The 17,072-nt window shown below is 37.2% G+C and overlaps 1 protein-coding gene across 1 annotated transcript in view; it reads left to right on the plus strand.

Annotated features, from left to right (window-relative positions):
* LOC149185783 (CRM-domain containing factor CFM3, chloroplastic/mitochondrial-like) overlaps positions 1–14,695 on the plus strand; it is a 204,974-nt gene extending 190,279 nt beyond the window's left edge. The window contains exons 4-9 of the mRNA XM_089410797.1: positions 12,041–12,394; positions 12,732–12,888; positions 12,993–13,285; positions 13,487–13,546; positions 13,777–13,863; positions 14,034–14,695. Coding sequence (XP_089266923.1) covers positions 12,041–12,394; positions 12,732–12,888; positions 12,993–13,285; positions 13,487–13,546; positions 13,777–13,863; positions 14,034–14,315 — 1,233 coding nt within the window. The 3' untranslated portion in view covers positions 14,316–14,695. The remainder of the gene's footprint in view (positions 1–12,040; positions 12,395–12,731; positions 12,889–12,992; positions 13,286–13,486; positions 13,547–13,776; positions 13,864–14,033) is intronic.
* The last annotated feature ends 2,377 nt before the right edge of the window (positions 14,696–17,072 follow it).

Consider the following 17,072-nt stretch of genomic DNA (forward strand, 5'->3'; position numbering starts at 1 on the left):
GTGCTCTAATTCTTCCAATGATCTCATGGCTCTTCGGATGATTTTTGGATTTGTATTTGTGCAAGACCCTACATCAAATCTAGGGATTTGTGCAAGGTGATACTTCAATCTATAAACCCCCCCGACATATGATGCCCACACAACTTGCAACTCAAGTTTATTCTATCAAACCCTCCATTAGGTTCACCAAATTCCTACAGAGGGTCCAATTTCTTTGGCATGTTTGTAACTTGGTTGAACTCTTGACTCTTGAGTTTTAATGTAATATGAAGTTTGAACTTTGAAGTTGAACGATGAGCCTATGGCACAATAAGAATTGCAAGTTACAAAAAAAAAAAAATTACATACATGAGTAACATGACACAACACATTGAATTTTTGACAATTTAACAAACAAAAAAATCTCAACTCAATCCAAAATGAACTCTCTCCACTCTATGCAACAAAAATGAAAAAAAAACACCATCAAATCAACTCAAAAATCTTTGATAAAAATGGGTTATAGAAACCCAAGCAAAAACAAAAAAAAAACTGAAACAAAACACATAAATTTGGTGCCCATATCTGGAAACCACGGTTTGTCGGAGAAATTTGATCCTCTCTTCCTCAGCTCTCAATCCTCCAGGGTTTTTCTCCTCCTCAGCTCCCAATCCACCAAGGTTTTTCTCCTAGGTCACTCTCAATCCACGCTGTTGCTGCTATCTATCCAAATGAATAAAAAAAATTGTTTTTTGGCTTATAAAACTCGTTGTCGCCGACCCCACGATAAGTTCAGTTTGAATCACGATTATTACAAAAAAATTGCGATTATTTCAAGTTATCGCAACTTTTTCACGATTTTTTGCGAAGAAAATTAACGTAAAAATCGAGCGATAATATTGCCAAACTAAAAAAATCATGATTGTCCGATATTATCGTGATAATATTGCGATTTTCACAACACTGGTCTAATTATTAGGGACCATGCACTAAACTATTTTTTTACATCAAGATTTTACAATTTAATTCAACCCTTAGAAGGGGAAATACACATTTAGACCATACCCTCAAGACATTACCCAATTTTGCGACACAATGTGATCTAGTATGAAGCCAAGTGTGTTTATAATAAAATAATTTAGCCACGGTGTTCTAATTACGAGGGACCATGCACTAAAATTATTCCTAAACAAACTTTTACATTAGACTTGATAAACACCAGGACTCACCCAAGACCTTGTCAACGAATTCCACCCTAGCTTTGGGGTTATATCTGGAAGAAAAACTCCACTGATTATGCGTGTTTACAAACACATAATTCAGGGAGGTTAAAAAACTTCCTAGGATGAAATACTTTGCCAAAAGCAGAGGCTTACCTAGCTGTTGTCACATAATTAAATGCTCATACTAGCATCATTTATAATGAACTGCAGAAATTGGGTTTACAAATGATGAAATTTAGGCCCACTAATGACTCTAATCTTTGAAAAAAGTTCTCCACTTCCTTGTACACTGCTCTCTCGCACTGTTGACAAATTCTAGTCAACACATCTTTCAAAAGTATTGTTTCCATACTAGATGGAATATATACTAGTCATGTCATAATGCTCTTTCCAAGGACCTTCCAAAATGATGGTTCCTATAGGATCTTGATGATCCTTTTTTGCAAAATGACTACCTCTAACATGATGTTAGAAAATGCTTGGATGAACAATAATATGCAATATGGTTTCAATCTTCTCATTCTTTTTAAACTATATGATCTTTCCTAAAGAAATTAATCAAGTAGATTCTAATTTCTTTACTATCATATGCTTCTATGATGCCATGGTTTTACAAAAATCAAGACTTCTTCTAGAGAATGTAACAATGCATGCTACTCTACTCTTCTACTTAATAAAAGAAAGACAAATCTCATAAAGAACTTGATGTAGATGGAGCTTCTTGTTGAAAAGTGTAACTAGGTTCAGTCCTCATAATGACGTGTAATTATGATTTTATGTAATTGATGTAAAGAAGAAAATAAAATTATTTTTTAATGCTTGAATCATGGGTTTTTTTTTAAAGGCAACCATGGTTCGCGGTCACTAAGTGGCTGCTATGTCCACGGGCAATAATCTACACAGATCCACCAAAGGCGGCCTAATATATCGGACCTAACCCCAAGGGCATAGAGGAGATTTGACCTCGTGACCTCTCAATAGGCAAGGTACTTAGCAACAAGGGCTCAACCAATTGAGCTTCCCTTGGGGCCTTGAATCATGGGTTTCATGATCAAGGAATTATTTTTTAGTTAAGGTTCCCATTGTGAGCCTTTAGGTTTTGTCATCAAGTCATAAGGTATAGGGAGTCATGTCATATGCTGAAGACATGTTACATATTGTAAGAAGTAATTTTGAATGTGTCAATAACCCTCCAAGACCTTGTCACAAGCTATTCATCATGTCGGCCTAAGGATGTTTCCAAAATGACATGTCGGCCTATGCTCCAGTTCAAGTTGTCTTATTATGGATGCACAAACCACTATAAATAGGGCAACTCGAAGTCATTTGAAAGACATAATTTTGATAAAGGTCTGAAGCAAGAAAGAAGTGCGAGAAGCTCAAGAAGGAAGCCTCATCTCCAAGCGAAGAAGAAAGGAAGATATACAGACTATTTTGGATCTGTTTTAGGGCTCAGATACACCACACGTGCGAAGGAAAGATCTGCTACAAAGAAGGACTGAGGATAGACCAGTCTAAAAGTCGAATCAAGAAAGGAAACATTGCATTCATCAAGCCGAAGTGAAGTAGGAAGTCTCCCCATCCAAGCGAAGTGGTAACAAGGAACAAAAGTTGGTCAATATACTTCACACGTGTTGCAACTAGGGTTTTTGAAGAAGCTGAGAGTTGCAGTTTTGATCCAAGGAGCCGAGATAGTCAAGAAGGAAAAAGAAGCAAGCAATTTGACCATCATTGACTAAAGAAAGAGAAAAAGGCTTGTGACTTGGTCTTGGAAAGGTGAATAGGTCAAGGGTCTTGGTCTGGGTATTTGCAATTGAAGTCTCTATAAGAAGAAGAATTCGTTTGGGTTTTCTTTTCAAGTTGGAGAGATTTTGGCCCTGGCTGATTGCCGACATTTCGTGTCTTTTGTGTCTTTATTGTTTATGTATTGGTAGTTGTTTGATGAAAAAGAACATAATAATAATCTAAGTAAAGAGAAGACCCTAATCTAAAGAAGTAAAAAACATTCACAAGCAGTTATCATTAGAAGAGAAATCACTTAATCTTTTTGCCCTAGATTTCTCAACACTTCCTTCAATACTAAAGATCCTTGGGATCTTCTCCTTTCGGCTTCTTCTCGGGTTCTCCCTTTTCTTCAGCCATATGGGCTTCACTTCTTTCCTTTCTTTTGTTATCTTTTATTTTGGACAATCCCTCTTAAAGTGTCCATACTCATTGCATCCAAAGCATTGAATCTTGGACATATTTGTCTTTCTTTTGGACTTTCCAAACTTCCCTTTCTTCAACTTCTTGGAACTTGCAATAAAGGCTTGAGACCTTTCATTTGATTTAGTGTCATCCTTTTCCCTAATCCTTCATTCTTCCAAGGTACATTGAGTCCACAACTCATCAAAGGGTGTAGTATCCTTCTTAGAGTAGATACTAGTTGCAAAACTGCTCCAATCAGGTGGCAAATCATTTAATACACAAATGGTCATTTTAGAGTCGAAAATAGTTTCCCCAAGCCCTTGCAATTAATCCCTTATTTGTGAGATATTCATGAGATAAGTGGCCATGTCTTCATCCTTTGACTTCCTTATTCTATATAGTTGATTCCTCAAGGAAATCTTTTAACGTGATGTACTTATAGAGTGCAATTTTACGAACTTATCATACATAGTCTTGGATGTCTTCAAATAAGAAATAAAGGGAACAAGATAATCTTTAATGGATTCAACAATGATCCTTTGTTCACTTACTTCTCCCTTCTTGTATTTTTCTAATTCTTGAGTCTTCTCTTTTTCTAGTACAGTTACTGCACCAAGGACATATTCCATGACTTCATTTTCTGTGAGTGCCAAGTCAATCCTTTTTTTTCATGTAAGGAAGTTTTGTAGCAATTTACAGGGTAAGTTCTTTAGATAGAACACCAAAGGACACTGCTCACAAACAGATCACAGATCAATACACCAGTATTCTTGACGTGGTTAAAACCCTCAAAGAGGGAAACAGTCCACGGCCTGGGCCAATGCGGCCACTTTAGGCAATTTATTAATGTAAAAGAAAGAAAATTTACATAAGCGAGAGCACCTGCTGCATCTCGAGTAGCACAGACCCATTTTGGAAGTTGAGGAGCTGAAGGAGGATCCCGATAAGGTGGGGGAGGATTGTCATCCTCACTGTTATCATTTGAAGAAGAAATATTTTCAGAAGTAGAAGGAATAGAGAGAGGTGGCACATCCGCCGAACTAGGCTCGTAGGCCGATATATTTTCAGCAAACTTTACATCTCTTCTAATGATAACATTTTTGGATTTAAGTGGAAGAAGTCTATATCCTTTGACATCTTTAGAATATCCAACAAAAATACATTTTTCACTCTTAGGTTCTAAGGCTTTATGTTTCTCATCTGGAATATGGGTCCATGCTTCACTTCCAAAAACACGAAAGTGACTTACATCTGGTTTAATTGAGCTCCATGCTTCTTCTGGAGTGATATTCTTTAAAACCTTAGTAGGAGTGCGATTTACTATGTAATTTGCACAGTTAATTGCTTCTGCGCAAAAATTAAGACTAAGTCCTTTAGATTGAAGCATACAATTAGCCATTTCCTTTAAGGTGTGATTCTTCCTTTCAGTTACACCATTTTGTTGTGGAGTATATGGAACAATATTTTGCATTCGAATTCATGCTCAGTGCAAAAGTTGATGAATTTGTTGTTAACATATTCTCCGCCATTATTAGATCTTAGCTTAAGAATTTGATGTCCAGATTGTTTCTCAACAAAGGCCTTAAAGGCCAAGAACATGTTAAATACTTCACTTTTGAGTTTTAAGAAGTATACCCAAGTGCGTCTGGAGAAATCATCAATGAAAGTTAAGAAATACTTGTAGCCAGAGAATGAAACAACTGGAAGTGGACCACATAAATCACTATGCACAAGCTATAAAGGGGTTGAGGCGTGCCAGGAGGCACGTTTTTCAAAACTATCCCGATGATGTTTTCCGAGTACACATCTGGAACAAACACCATCTCTGCAAGATACCATAGGAAGACCTGTCACCATATTTTCTTTACATAGATTTTGAAGGGAGCGATAGTTTAAGTGACCAAATCGCTCATGCCAAAGTTTGCTCACTTCATCATTATGAGCAACAAATACCGAGGGAAGAGTTGATGACCCAAAGTTGTTAAACTTATACAACCTTGTAGAATCATCAGCAATTCCAGTAGCTAAAATTTGTCTAGGATCTCTTAGGTCCTTAATTACAACATCGTGAGGTGAAAATTCAACGGTTTTACCTTCACCTGAATGAGTTATTTGATATATAGATAGAAGGTTGCAGGATAAGGTTGGAACACATAATACATCATTAAATTGACCATTTTCTAGATGAATAGTTCCAGTCCCTACAACACTAAGAGATCTATCATCAACAACATATATATTTGTGGTGTTACAATCATTTAAAGAAGAAAACATGGCTTTGTTTTTGGCCATGTGATAAGAAGCTCCAGAATCAATGAGCCACTCATGAGAATGAGAAGAAGAAGATACATCTAGTGCATAACCAAACTGAGATGCTTGACAACCACATGTTGAAAGTGCTATTCCTGAAGATAAAGTTGATGTTGAAGAGTGCTCCAAATGGATGTTATGCTTCTTCATTGCTGCTTCCAAGGTTTCCATCTTCTTAAAGCATTTGGATTCTAAGTGGCCATCTCGATTACAAAAGTTGCAATGTCTATCAGTCTTCTTCCCTTTGTTTTTATTTGCCTTATCATTTTGTTGAATTGGTTTTTCATTTTGAGACTAAAATTGCTTTGGACCCTTGTTTGGTTGTGGACCATTCTTTTTAGGATACTGCTTCTTAGGATTCTTTGAATTTGGTTGTTGCTAGGCTGCTAAGGCTTTCTTAGAAGAGTTTCCAGTATTAAGAAGACCAAGATGTAAGTGTTTTTCTTGTTCTCTTATTAAAGAATCACAAAAGGCATCAAAAGAGGGGGACTTGTAGGCTTGTACTTTGAGAAATAAAGGCTTCTCTAGTAGAATGGAAGGTGGAAACAAACACAGAGTACACTGGTTTTAAATTAGGAAGAATGGAATAGATAAGGATACCATATTCTTTCTTAACCTTAACACCTTCCAAGAGAAGTCTAAGGGTCTTGAACTTGGACAAGAAATCTTCAATGGAAGAAAAATTATTGGGGTGCAACGTAAGCAACTCATTTTTGAGTGGATGGGCTCTAATTTTGTTTTTAATTCCAAACACTTTATTTAGCTGTTTCATTGCTTCATCAGGGGTATCAAGTTCTGCGATATGGAATCTAAGGTCTGGAGAAATAGACATTCCTATCAACCCACATGCTTGATCTTGCTTATTTTCCCATTTGACTGTCTTATTTTCATCTTTAGGTTTAGATTCTTGGCCTGAGGCTATTCTATAAAGACCTTTACTTCTAAGTAAATCCTCCATGTAGGACACCCATTGGAAGTAGTTGGTGCTGTCAAGAATAACTTGGCATGGACTTTCCATTTTAATAGAAACTGGAGTTGTAGATGATGAAATTAAGTGTTCTCATGGAAAGATCTTGAAAAATTAGGCCGACTAAAAATAATGGCTATGAAAACGCCTTCCGGATGAAGAAGTTATGGCCTTTCGAAAAAAAGTTGTTGAAGATGTTGACGAAGTACGTGAATGTGCGGAAGTGACTGATAATGTTATATTTAAAAAAAAATCCCCCCTCTTTCCAAACTTAATCTAATTAGCTCTCTTTTAAAATAAATAAATTATGTGATCCACTTTTATAAATAAGTGAAAGTCATTTTTACAATGATACTTTATGAACTACCTACTAAAGTGTAACTTAAATAAAAGATAAAGAGACTTTAGAATTATAAGTGACTCACTTTTTATTATGGGTGAGAACACTTTTACATAAAGTAACTTTAAAACATAAGCTACATGTGCTTTTTGAAAACTAACTCAACAAAAAGAAAGACTTGAATCCAAAGCCTCTATTCTCATAAAGTAGCTTTGGACCAAGTGAACTAGTTTAAAAGGTTAGTAATTTTTGGAAAAGAGGAAGGGTTTTTTTTTTTTTAGTCACTGAAGCTTTGGAGTGCGTGCTTATTTGAGAAAGCCCTTTCTGCCTACAAAACAAAAAACCACAGAACCCAAAACGGACATGCAAAAAAAAACCAAACTTTACGGCTTGATTAGATTTACCAGAAACTAAATATTTTCCTCAATGTTTCTGATTTTCCGAGATCACACTAAGGCGCGGCGGAAAAGAGCATATGCATGAGAAAAATCATTCTTTTGTGTTTCTGATTTGCCCAGATCGCACAGAGTCACGGGGTACAGAGCATATGCAGAAATGAAAGGTATAGATCCGGTAATAAAAAACAGAGAGATAAATAAACCAAAATAAACAGAGAGATAGATAACTAAAACTGCAAAGAAAGATTGTATACCTCAAGATCTTAAAAATGACGTAGCTAGAGCTACCGAAAACCTTTTTGCGTGAAATGAAAGGGGTTCCTCACTAGAACATATGCTCCTAACACAATAGAGCAATTCTCTCGACCCGAAAGCAGTCAAAAACAATAAATCTAGTAAACGACAGTCGGATGCAATTGTATGGGCTTCAGATTTGGATCACCAATGGATGCGGCCCTCAAATAGCTTTGATACCATGTAGGAATTTACAGGGTAAGTTCCTCAAATAGAACACCAAAGGACACCGCTCACAAATAGATCAATACACCAATATTCTTGACGTGGTTAAAACCCTCAAATAGGGAAACAATCCACGCCCTGAACCAATGCAGCCACTTCAAGCAATTTATTAATGTAAAAGAAAGAAAATTTACATAAGCTTCTCTCATGAACGACTGCCTTACAAATGACCCTCCTTGCTCTTTAAATAGAGATCATGGATCAATCGGGTGTTAAGCCACAAATCAAGTGTCAGTAATACCGAGGAGAGAATGAACCGTCAGATCACTCAATGTCTAGAACATATCGTGACCGTCGGATTGTAAGTTACAAAAGTACATATTAAATAAATACACTTTACCTAACTCTACACTAGACCAAGTTATACTTAACTATTTCCTACGTGTCGGAATATCCTAACAAGTTTGTTGATCCAATAAGCTTGTTTCTTTCCTTGCAAAATGTAGCCATATGATTTGTAGATTATGACATAGAGAACAATATGATACTTGTCAACCAAGAGTCCTTTCTTTTGATGATGTTTCCAACTATATTGATGTTTTAAAGACCTCCAAGGAGACTTTAAAGATGCCCTAGAATGATGACTTTGAGGATGCCTTCAATAAAGGTGTCTTTGAACAACTTCAAAGAGTGAATGATGATCCTAAGGTTCCTTGATGCTTCCTATTCTTCAAGATGATGCCCTAGAGAATCTTTAATAAGAACTTTACCTTCCTTTCTTCAATGAGAGCTTGATCCTTCTTGAGATGATGAAATCCTTGATACAGTAATCTTCCTTCTAGGTCAATAGGTCTTATTTTTTCCTTGTGCCCTATTTGCAAGGGATTCCCTTTGACAAACAAACCCTTCAAGATGATCCTCCAACTGCAATCTCTTGTTCACCTTGTTGGATAATGTTGTAGGGCAACTATTAATTCAATTTATCCTTAACCTTAATAATTGCTTGTGAATTTTATTTATCTTCTTGTGTTTCTTTATTAGATCTTTTCATCAAACAATTATCAAGAGCAAAAATAGTAAAGACAATGGACACAAGATATAGGCTCCAAGCCAGGGAAAAACCCCTCCAAGGGGAAAACCTAGAAAAAATCTCTTCTCTTCTTATAGAATCTACTTCAAATGAGAAAACCAAGACCCAAAACCCTAGACCAAGTTCTCCTCCAAGCACCAAGTCATCCCTCCAAGAAGCCCTTCCAATTAGGTCAGAGATCAACCAAATTAGTAAGGATCAATTCTGCTTCAACCAGCTTCCAGTTTTAATTCGGCCTCTAGCTTCAACCTATAACTTCGGCCCTGTGGCAGTTGTAGAAATCGTAGCTTCTTCGCACGTGTGAGAGGAAAATAGCCCAAAAACAATGATTCTTCTTTCTTCTTGAGTTCTCCTCACCTTCTTGACCTTCGCACTTGTTTCCTTGATGTTGCTAGCTTTAGATCAAACTTCTTTATGAGAGAGATCGAATTGGTGATCAAATGAAGTTGATGTTGCTTTTATTTGTATAGATTTGTGGGGTTCGAGTTATTTCTTTTAGGCCGACTTGTCATTTACTAGGCCGACTTGTTCTTGGAGGTTTCTAGGACTTTCTAGACTCAAGATCATTTTCTTTTACATGTTACAACTTGCCCAATAGGATCTTATACAAATGATAAAGACTCTTTTGACTCAAGAAAAATATGACAAACCCTAGAAGCATGAAGAACATGCTTGGCCTAGATGACCATCAAAATGGAGCATGAAACCAATGCTTAAAATAATATTTTTTTTTTTTTTTTTTCTTGTAACATAAGATATACATAATGATTTGAGTACATTGACAATTATGAAGACCGAAACTAGGTACATTTTTCAACACACCTTAGCTCTGAAACAATGTTGGAGAATGTAGTAGGGTAGTTATTAATTCAAATTCTCCTTAACCTTAATAATTTCTTGTGAACTTTAGTTATCTTCTTGTGTTTCCTTATTAGATCTTTTCATCAAACAATTATCAAGAGCAAAAACAATAAAGACAATAGACACAAGATATAGGCTCCAAGCCAGGGCAAAACCCCTCCAAGGGGAAAACCCAGAAAGAATTTCTTCTCTTCTTATATAATCTGCTTCAAATGAGAAAACCAAGACCCAAATCCCTAGACCAAGTCCTCCTCCAAGCACCAAGTCAACCTTCCAAGAAAGCCCTTGCAATTAGTCAAAGTCTTCCAAAGTTAACAAGAGTCAACTTCCTTCAATTCAGCCCTAATCCAGCTCTCAGCCCTGCAACTCGGATCTGCAAATTGACCTGCAACTTTTCAGCCTTGCAGAAACCCTAGCACCACTTGTGTGGGAAGATGAGGTCAGATTTAAAATCTCCTTCCTTCGTTCTAGCTTGTTTCTTCTCTTGGAGATTTTAGGCTTCAATTCTTGTCCTTCCTGCAACAAAGTTTTGGACCTGCAATTAGGTCTGAAATTTCGGCCTTGTAGCAGCACCAAAAACCTTAGATCCTTTGCACGTGTGAGAGAAAGATGGTCACAAAATCAGAAATTCGATTTCTCCTTGAGTTGCTTCTTCCTCCTAGACCTTCGCTCTTCTTCCTTTCTTGTTTTCTTGCTTGAGATCGAACTTTTTGTAGTGCAGATCGAATGGTGTCCAAATAAGGTTGAGCAGCTTCTATATATATGCTTTTGTGGAGGTCAGATACCCCTCTAGGCTGACTTCTTGCTAGTTGGGCTGACTTGTGCTTGGAGGTTCATAGGACATTCTAGACTCAAAATCAATATCTTTTACATGTTACAACTTGCCCAAAAGGGTCTTATACAATTGACAAGGACTCTCTTGATTCAAGAAAAATATTCTTTTGACATGAAAAACCCTAGACGCATGAAGAACATGCTTGACCTATATGACCATCAAAATGGAGCGTGAAACCCATGCTTAAAATAATATTTTTCTTTCTTCTTTTTCTTGTAACATAAGATATACATAATGACTTGAGTACATTGACAATTATGAAGACCGAAACTAGTTACATTTTCCAACAACCATGACTCCACAAGAGAGTTCACCTAAAGCCCTCCTATCCAGTTAGGGACAAAAATAACCTTAAGTGGAACTTCGAGGGCCAGGACATGGTCCGACCAAACAAGTGAATACAGACTCAATGACAAAGGCACAAGCCTAGGATGCCTAATACAGGGCCTGCCATGGTTTTTACATGGCTTTTGACTTGTGACCTTGGGCTTACAATGGTGATGAATGGCCCAACATATTGCATCTACTATTTGAGAAAATGCATTTTCTCTGTTCTTGTCCCCATATTTAGGCATTCACTTGTCACTTAATGCTGAATCAGCCACCTATATTGGTTGGGAAAGTAGAAAATTACCACGTACCAGTACATCAGAGCCTCGAAACATGCACATCTTACAAAGTCAACACCACAGCATGAATACACTTGCAGAAAACTCTGATGAGGAGACTCTTAGAATTTATTAAACTGGCCTCGTTTTTCACAGCTAACATTGAACAGTGTTGACCTGAGTATCTGAGTACCTGACTTTTCCATTGCTAGTTAACCATAATAATCTTAGTTTCTGAATGGAAAGTTTTTCCCTTTTACATCTTAGCCAATTATTGGTTTTAAACATTTCAAGAGCTATATTTGGAAGCTGAGCTTCTCCTTGTATGCTAGAGCCTAGCAACCTAATCTTTAATGAAATGTTTCAGTCCAGCATATGCTTTGAAGTGAACTATTTATTACAAGGTCAAGGCTTGTCTTTTTGAATGATATTCATTTGTTCCATGATGGAGTTTGTTATAGATGCACAACCAGCTAGAAAGTGCAAGTATAATTTCATGGTTACTGGAGATATATATTTCGTGAACTACTTATTACAAAGTCAAGGCTTCTCTTTTTGAATGATATTCATTTGTTCTATGATGGAGTTTGTTATAGATGGCAAACACACAACCAGCTAGAAAGTGCAGGTATAAAATTTCATGGTTACTGGAGATATATATTTCGTTTTTATAGATAGAAATGATATTATGGTGTAGTATTTCAAAAGAATATTTTTATTATTTTTATTGTAAATTGCCATACTTTTAGTTTCCTTGAAATTTACAATCAATATTCTTGGCAGAGGCTCACGGGAGGCACTCTTCTTTCAAGAAATAAGGAGTTCATTGTGTTCTTTAGAGGAAAAGACTTTCTTTCTCCTGCTGTTTCAGCTGCATTAGTGGAGAGAGAGGCACTGACGAAGGCTCTTCAGGATGAGGAAGAGAGGGCACGGGTAAAAGCATCTTCAACAATTCCAGTTGTAACTGAGGAAGTTGAAGCAGGACACAGTATTGCTGGCACTCTATCAGAATCTTTAGAAGCCAAAGCCCGATGGTCAAAGCACATTGATAGTGAAGAGCTGGAGAAAATGAAACTAGCAGCAGCCAAAGCTAGAAAGGATGAGATAGTTAGGAAGCTTGAAAGGAGACTATCTGTCGTAAGTTCATCATTTCCTCTGCTTAACAAACATAAAGAATAGCTGATCTCAGTCTCATTTGATTTGCAACTATTCCTTTACTAGGCCTATATAGATGTAGGTTTGTTTACTTTGTTTTAAAAGAGAGCATTGGAAATACTCTGTTTGACATTCTATTCTTTAAAATGAATTGGTCCTTTCAGCTCAAGTGTTTTTGTACCCAAAGTTGCCTTAGGTTGCTTGGAGCTTGTGTACTGACATATGATAAGTTTATCCATGTTGTTAATTAGTGAATGCATAGTTAGTAACTTATTTCTGAGAGGTATCCATTTATTTCTCCTCAATTCTGGATTATCAGGCCCAATTCAAGGTTGCTAAAGCTGAGAAAGCTTTAGCCAAAGTAGAGGCATTTTTGTCACCTGCCAAACCAGCTTCAGATAAAGAGACAATAACTGATGAAGAGAGATTCATGTTCCGTAAGCTTGGTCTGAGAATGCAGGCATTCTTATTGTTGGGTAAGCATTTTATTTAGAGAAGTATCTTGATCACATGTATTTTGATTATTATTTTAGTGTCCCAGCTCAGTGTGACATGTTGTTTGGTTTGATCCATGTTCCAGGGAGGCGAGGAATCTTTGATGGTACGGTGGAAAACATGCACTTGCACTGGAAACATAGGGAACTAGTGAAAATCATATCAAAGGAAAGGTCTCTGGCAGAGGTGAAATACACTGCACTTATGCTGGAGTCTGAAAGTGGGGGAATATTAGTCTCAGTGGATAAAGTAAGCAAAGGTTATGCAATAATTGTTTATCGAGGGAAAAACTATCAGCGACCACTTACTATAAAACCCAAGAACCTTTTAACCAAGAGAAAAGCATTACAACGTTCAAAAGAACTCCAGCGACGTGAGGTAATGCATATTCCAAGAATCCTTTATCTTATTATTGTTTGCTATAATTTTGAAATCTATTGTTATTGACCTGTTTTGGTCATATAGGTGAACATCAAAATACATTTCATTTTCATTTTATTTCAGCAGTTATCTATTGGTTGGAAGGCGTTTCTTATCTCATAGCTGATGTACACATTTGTCTGTGCAAACATTGTCAAGGCATTACATCGGCACATTTTACAACTGGAGAGGATCACTGAACAGCTCAAATATGATCTTGTAGGTTTCTCTCTTAGCAGTTCATTTAATGGTGATATAACACTCCTATAGAGTCATACATTTGGTTTATGATTTTCTTTGCATTAGGGATGCATCAAAGTTGAGTTCCATGTTCACTATCAAATTGCAGTTAACAAAAATCATCCATTGAAAATATTAGGATTATGAAGCTTGTGAATGTTCCCAAATTCCAGTTTATGATATTTTTCCTGGCTATTCTGCATTTTCAGAGTAGAACTGAATCTGTTGAGGAGAATCAAGGCAGTGAAGCGTTGAATGCAGAGTTGGATCTTCTGTCTCCTTCCAAAGATGTAGAGGTAGGATTTGTCTTATAGAGGTTTGCAATTTAGATACTGGATATTTACCGACTTAATCATGCTCTGTTAAATGAGGCAGATTTTTCATAATCTTGTGTACTTTCACATAGTAGCGTAGTTCTCTTGGATATTTATAAATTGCTATAATTGTGGAAATTTTCATGCTACAGAGTGAAGTCGAAGCAAATCTTGATTCTTACAATGGTTATAGCGAAGATTTATCTTCAGACATCAAATCAGAGATAGATCAGATAGGAGACAGTGAAACGGGGAAAGAAAGTGCTGCTTTTAGCAAAAGTTCTGGGATGAATTTTGAGGGTTATTTGACGGACATCAATGAAGTGGAGGAAGAAGAACCGCATGAGTTTCAACCTGCCCAAAGGGATATGTGGACCAATTCAGCAGCAATCGATGAATTACATGAAAGAGATGCCTCTTATTCTGAGCCTTAAAAACACCATGAGGATCGCCATGACACCATAGGATTGAGCTCTGATGGAAGCCAATTCCTTAAATTGGTAGGGTTGGATACATCGAGGTACTATAGAGAACAGTGTTTCTTACACAATACTTACACCATGGATGTAGGCTGTTTTTTACGAGGAGTCAATGGCTTCTATTTTGCAGGTTTTGCTACCGGAAGGCACTAGAAAGAACATTCTTTATTACTTGGTGCTTCCAAGAACTGTTTATCAATGTGTTGCTTGCAGGTCTCTATTACAACAAGTGGGAAATGCGATCTGATATAAATACATATGGAACATGATTGAAATGGATAAAATTATCCAATAATCCTGTAAAGAAAGACAATTTTATTTGTTTTCGTAGCCAATTTAAATGGCTAAAAAGGTCTGCTATAAAGCTAATTATTAGTAATTATCGTCTAATTAAGAGCCACCATTGAAGGAATAACACTTCAATAGAACGTAATCCTTTTGTAGACTAAAAGGAACAAAGCAAATCCGATATGATTAGTAAAGGAGGATATACTCATCCATATAAATACTGTATAGGTTTAAAATGACAATGGAAAGAAATTATATCTTTCTAAAGTAGGAAATAAAGGGCCTGAAGACACTGATGGAAGTCAATGGAATATCTGATGACAAACACTTTAAAGAACAACCTAGAGAGAAAATGTCATTTGAAGATACTCCAATACTCTCCTTTGTAGCCATGACAAGCATCTCACTGCCAAAAACTATTAACCTCTAGGGACATATACAACAAAGTTAGAAAGGTAAACGCACAACACAATGCCGTTACCACATGAATCATAACACAAAGGGGAATGCATTTGTTTGTCTTATATGGTCTGAAGTTGGAAAGGTAAACACACAACACAATGCCGTTGCCACATGAATCATAACACAAAGGGGAATGAATTTGTTTGTCTTATGTGGTCCGATCTATTGGGATGTACTCTTATTGGTTCCAAAATTAAATGATTATAAGATGTGAGTTTTTCACTTGAAACTGCAGAAATCAAGGTGCTGATCAGAGCCTATGAGAAACTTGCATGAAGAGAAACAACCAAATTCAAGCCTAAGCATAAAGGGCACCTTTAATGTGGGTAGGATCACCAAGAGGCATTTTAGGAGCATATAGATGCTAGTGTGAAGACTGACAAGAAGAGCCAAGGGGGTGGCATGCAAAGAGAGTGTAGAGGTAGCAAGCTATAATGATTCCTATCTATGCAAAGCTATGATATTGAAGTATTGTAGAATGACAATGTGCAAGAGTGTGGACAAAAGAAAAATGATGATGTAGAGACACATGAAGTAGGGAGACTTAGTTTTTTAGGGGGCGTGACTCAACATTTCCCACGCTCTAGGGGTGGGGAGGTGCTCGAGAAATGGTTTTCCCATGATCTCCCTTTTTGGGGAACTTTGGGGAAATGCATCGGAATTGTGTTGAAATATGTAACTAGGGTTGGTCTTCATAATGACATATGTAATCATGATTTTATGTATTTGATGTAAAGAGAAAAATAAATTAGTTATTGTCATTCTTGAGGCATGGGTTTCATGCTGAAGGTAAATTTATTTATAGTTCAAGCACCCATTGAGTGCTTCTAGGGATTGCCATTGAGTCAACAAGTTGTTGATTTGGGGTAGCATCAGATGTCCTCTAGCCACGAAATTTGGTGGAGAGGTTGGGGCACATGAGATCTCCAATATCCAGAAAGGGTTTGGGCAGATTCTAAACAGTTAGGGAGATATTAAAATAATTAATATTTTTAATGGAGTCCCTAAGTCTAAACTTAGGGAAATTAAAATATTAATGTGGATTAATATAAAACTGTGTTAGAATGGTCCAAAAGACATGGATCAAGCCAGATCTAATCTTAGCCGTTGATTAGGGACTTAATCTCGGCCGTTGATATGTCAACAAGAAAAGTATAAGAGGAGGCTTGAGGGTCACTTGGAGAGTACACCAGATGATCAGTCATTCTATTCTCTAGAGCGGGGTTTGCTAAGAGAGATAGAATCAGTGATCGGAGTTGCAGCTGAGGGGCATTGAGTACAGAGAGACAGAGATAGTGTCAGGAGAGCAGCGCAAGACCCAAAGAGAGTGACGCAGTAGTAGCTAGGACTCACACAGGGCCACACATAGGCAATCGGGCACTGCGCAGTGTTTCAGAGAGGCCAGCGTTGCTGATGTAGAGGGCTAGAAGGCTGACGCAGACCCATTCAGGGTGACGCAGGGCTAGCGCTGGGCAGAGAGAGGTTGACACTGGGGTTTTTGGGGCAGATTGGAGCTGAGAAGCTGCTGGAGGGTTTATCTGGGGTTTCAGCGGAGACATTTGTCTCAGACTAAGAGGTATTATTTCCAAGGGCATTCTCTGTTGGGTAAGCCGGATTTGGCACCTAGATTGTACTATGAAATTGCTTAATAAGAAAACCCTCAGATAACTGCATCGTTCCCGCATTGGGTTTTCCAGGGACATTGGTCCAAAAATAAAGGTGTCATTTGGTGTGATTGTTTCTGTTTCCTTCAGTTGATGATCTGTAATATGTTGAGCATGCACTAGTGCTTATTTTCAGTATTTACATTGTAAATAACTTGTTAAAGTATCAGAACAAGTAGGTAGGAATAAATCAATAAAGTGCATGAAGGGTTTCTAACGCGTCAGACTTAGAAATTCCAACATGGTGTCAGAGCGTGGTTGCATATCACAGGAGAATTGAGGACATCAACTGAGCGGA

The sequence above is a fragment of the Pinus tabuliformis genome, chromosome 3_1 (genome assembly GCF_031772625.1).
Source record: "Pinus tabuliformis cultivar Carrire ecotype Pingquan chromosome 3_1, CPIR1, whole genome shotgun sequence".
In the NCBI taxonomy this organism is placed as follows: Eukaryota; Viridiplantae; Streptophyta; class Pinopsida; order Pinales; family Pinaceae; genus Pinus; species Pinus tabuliformis.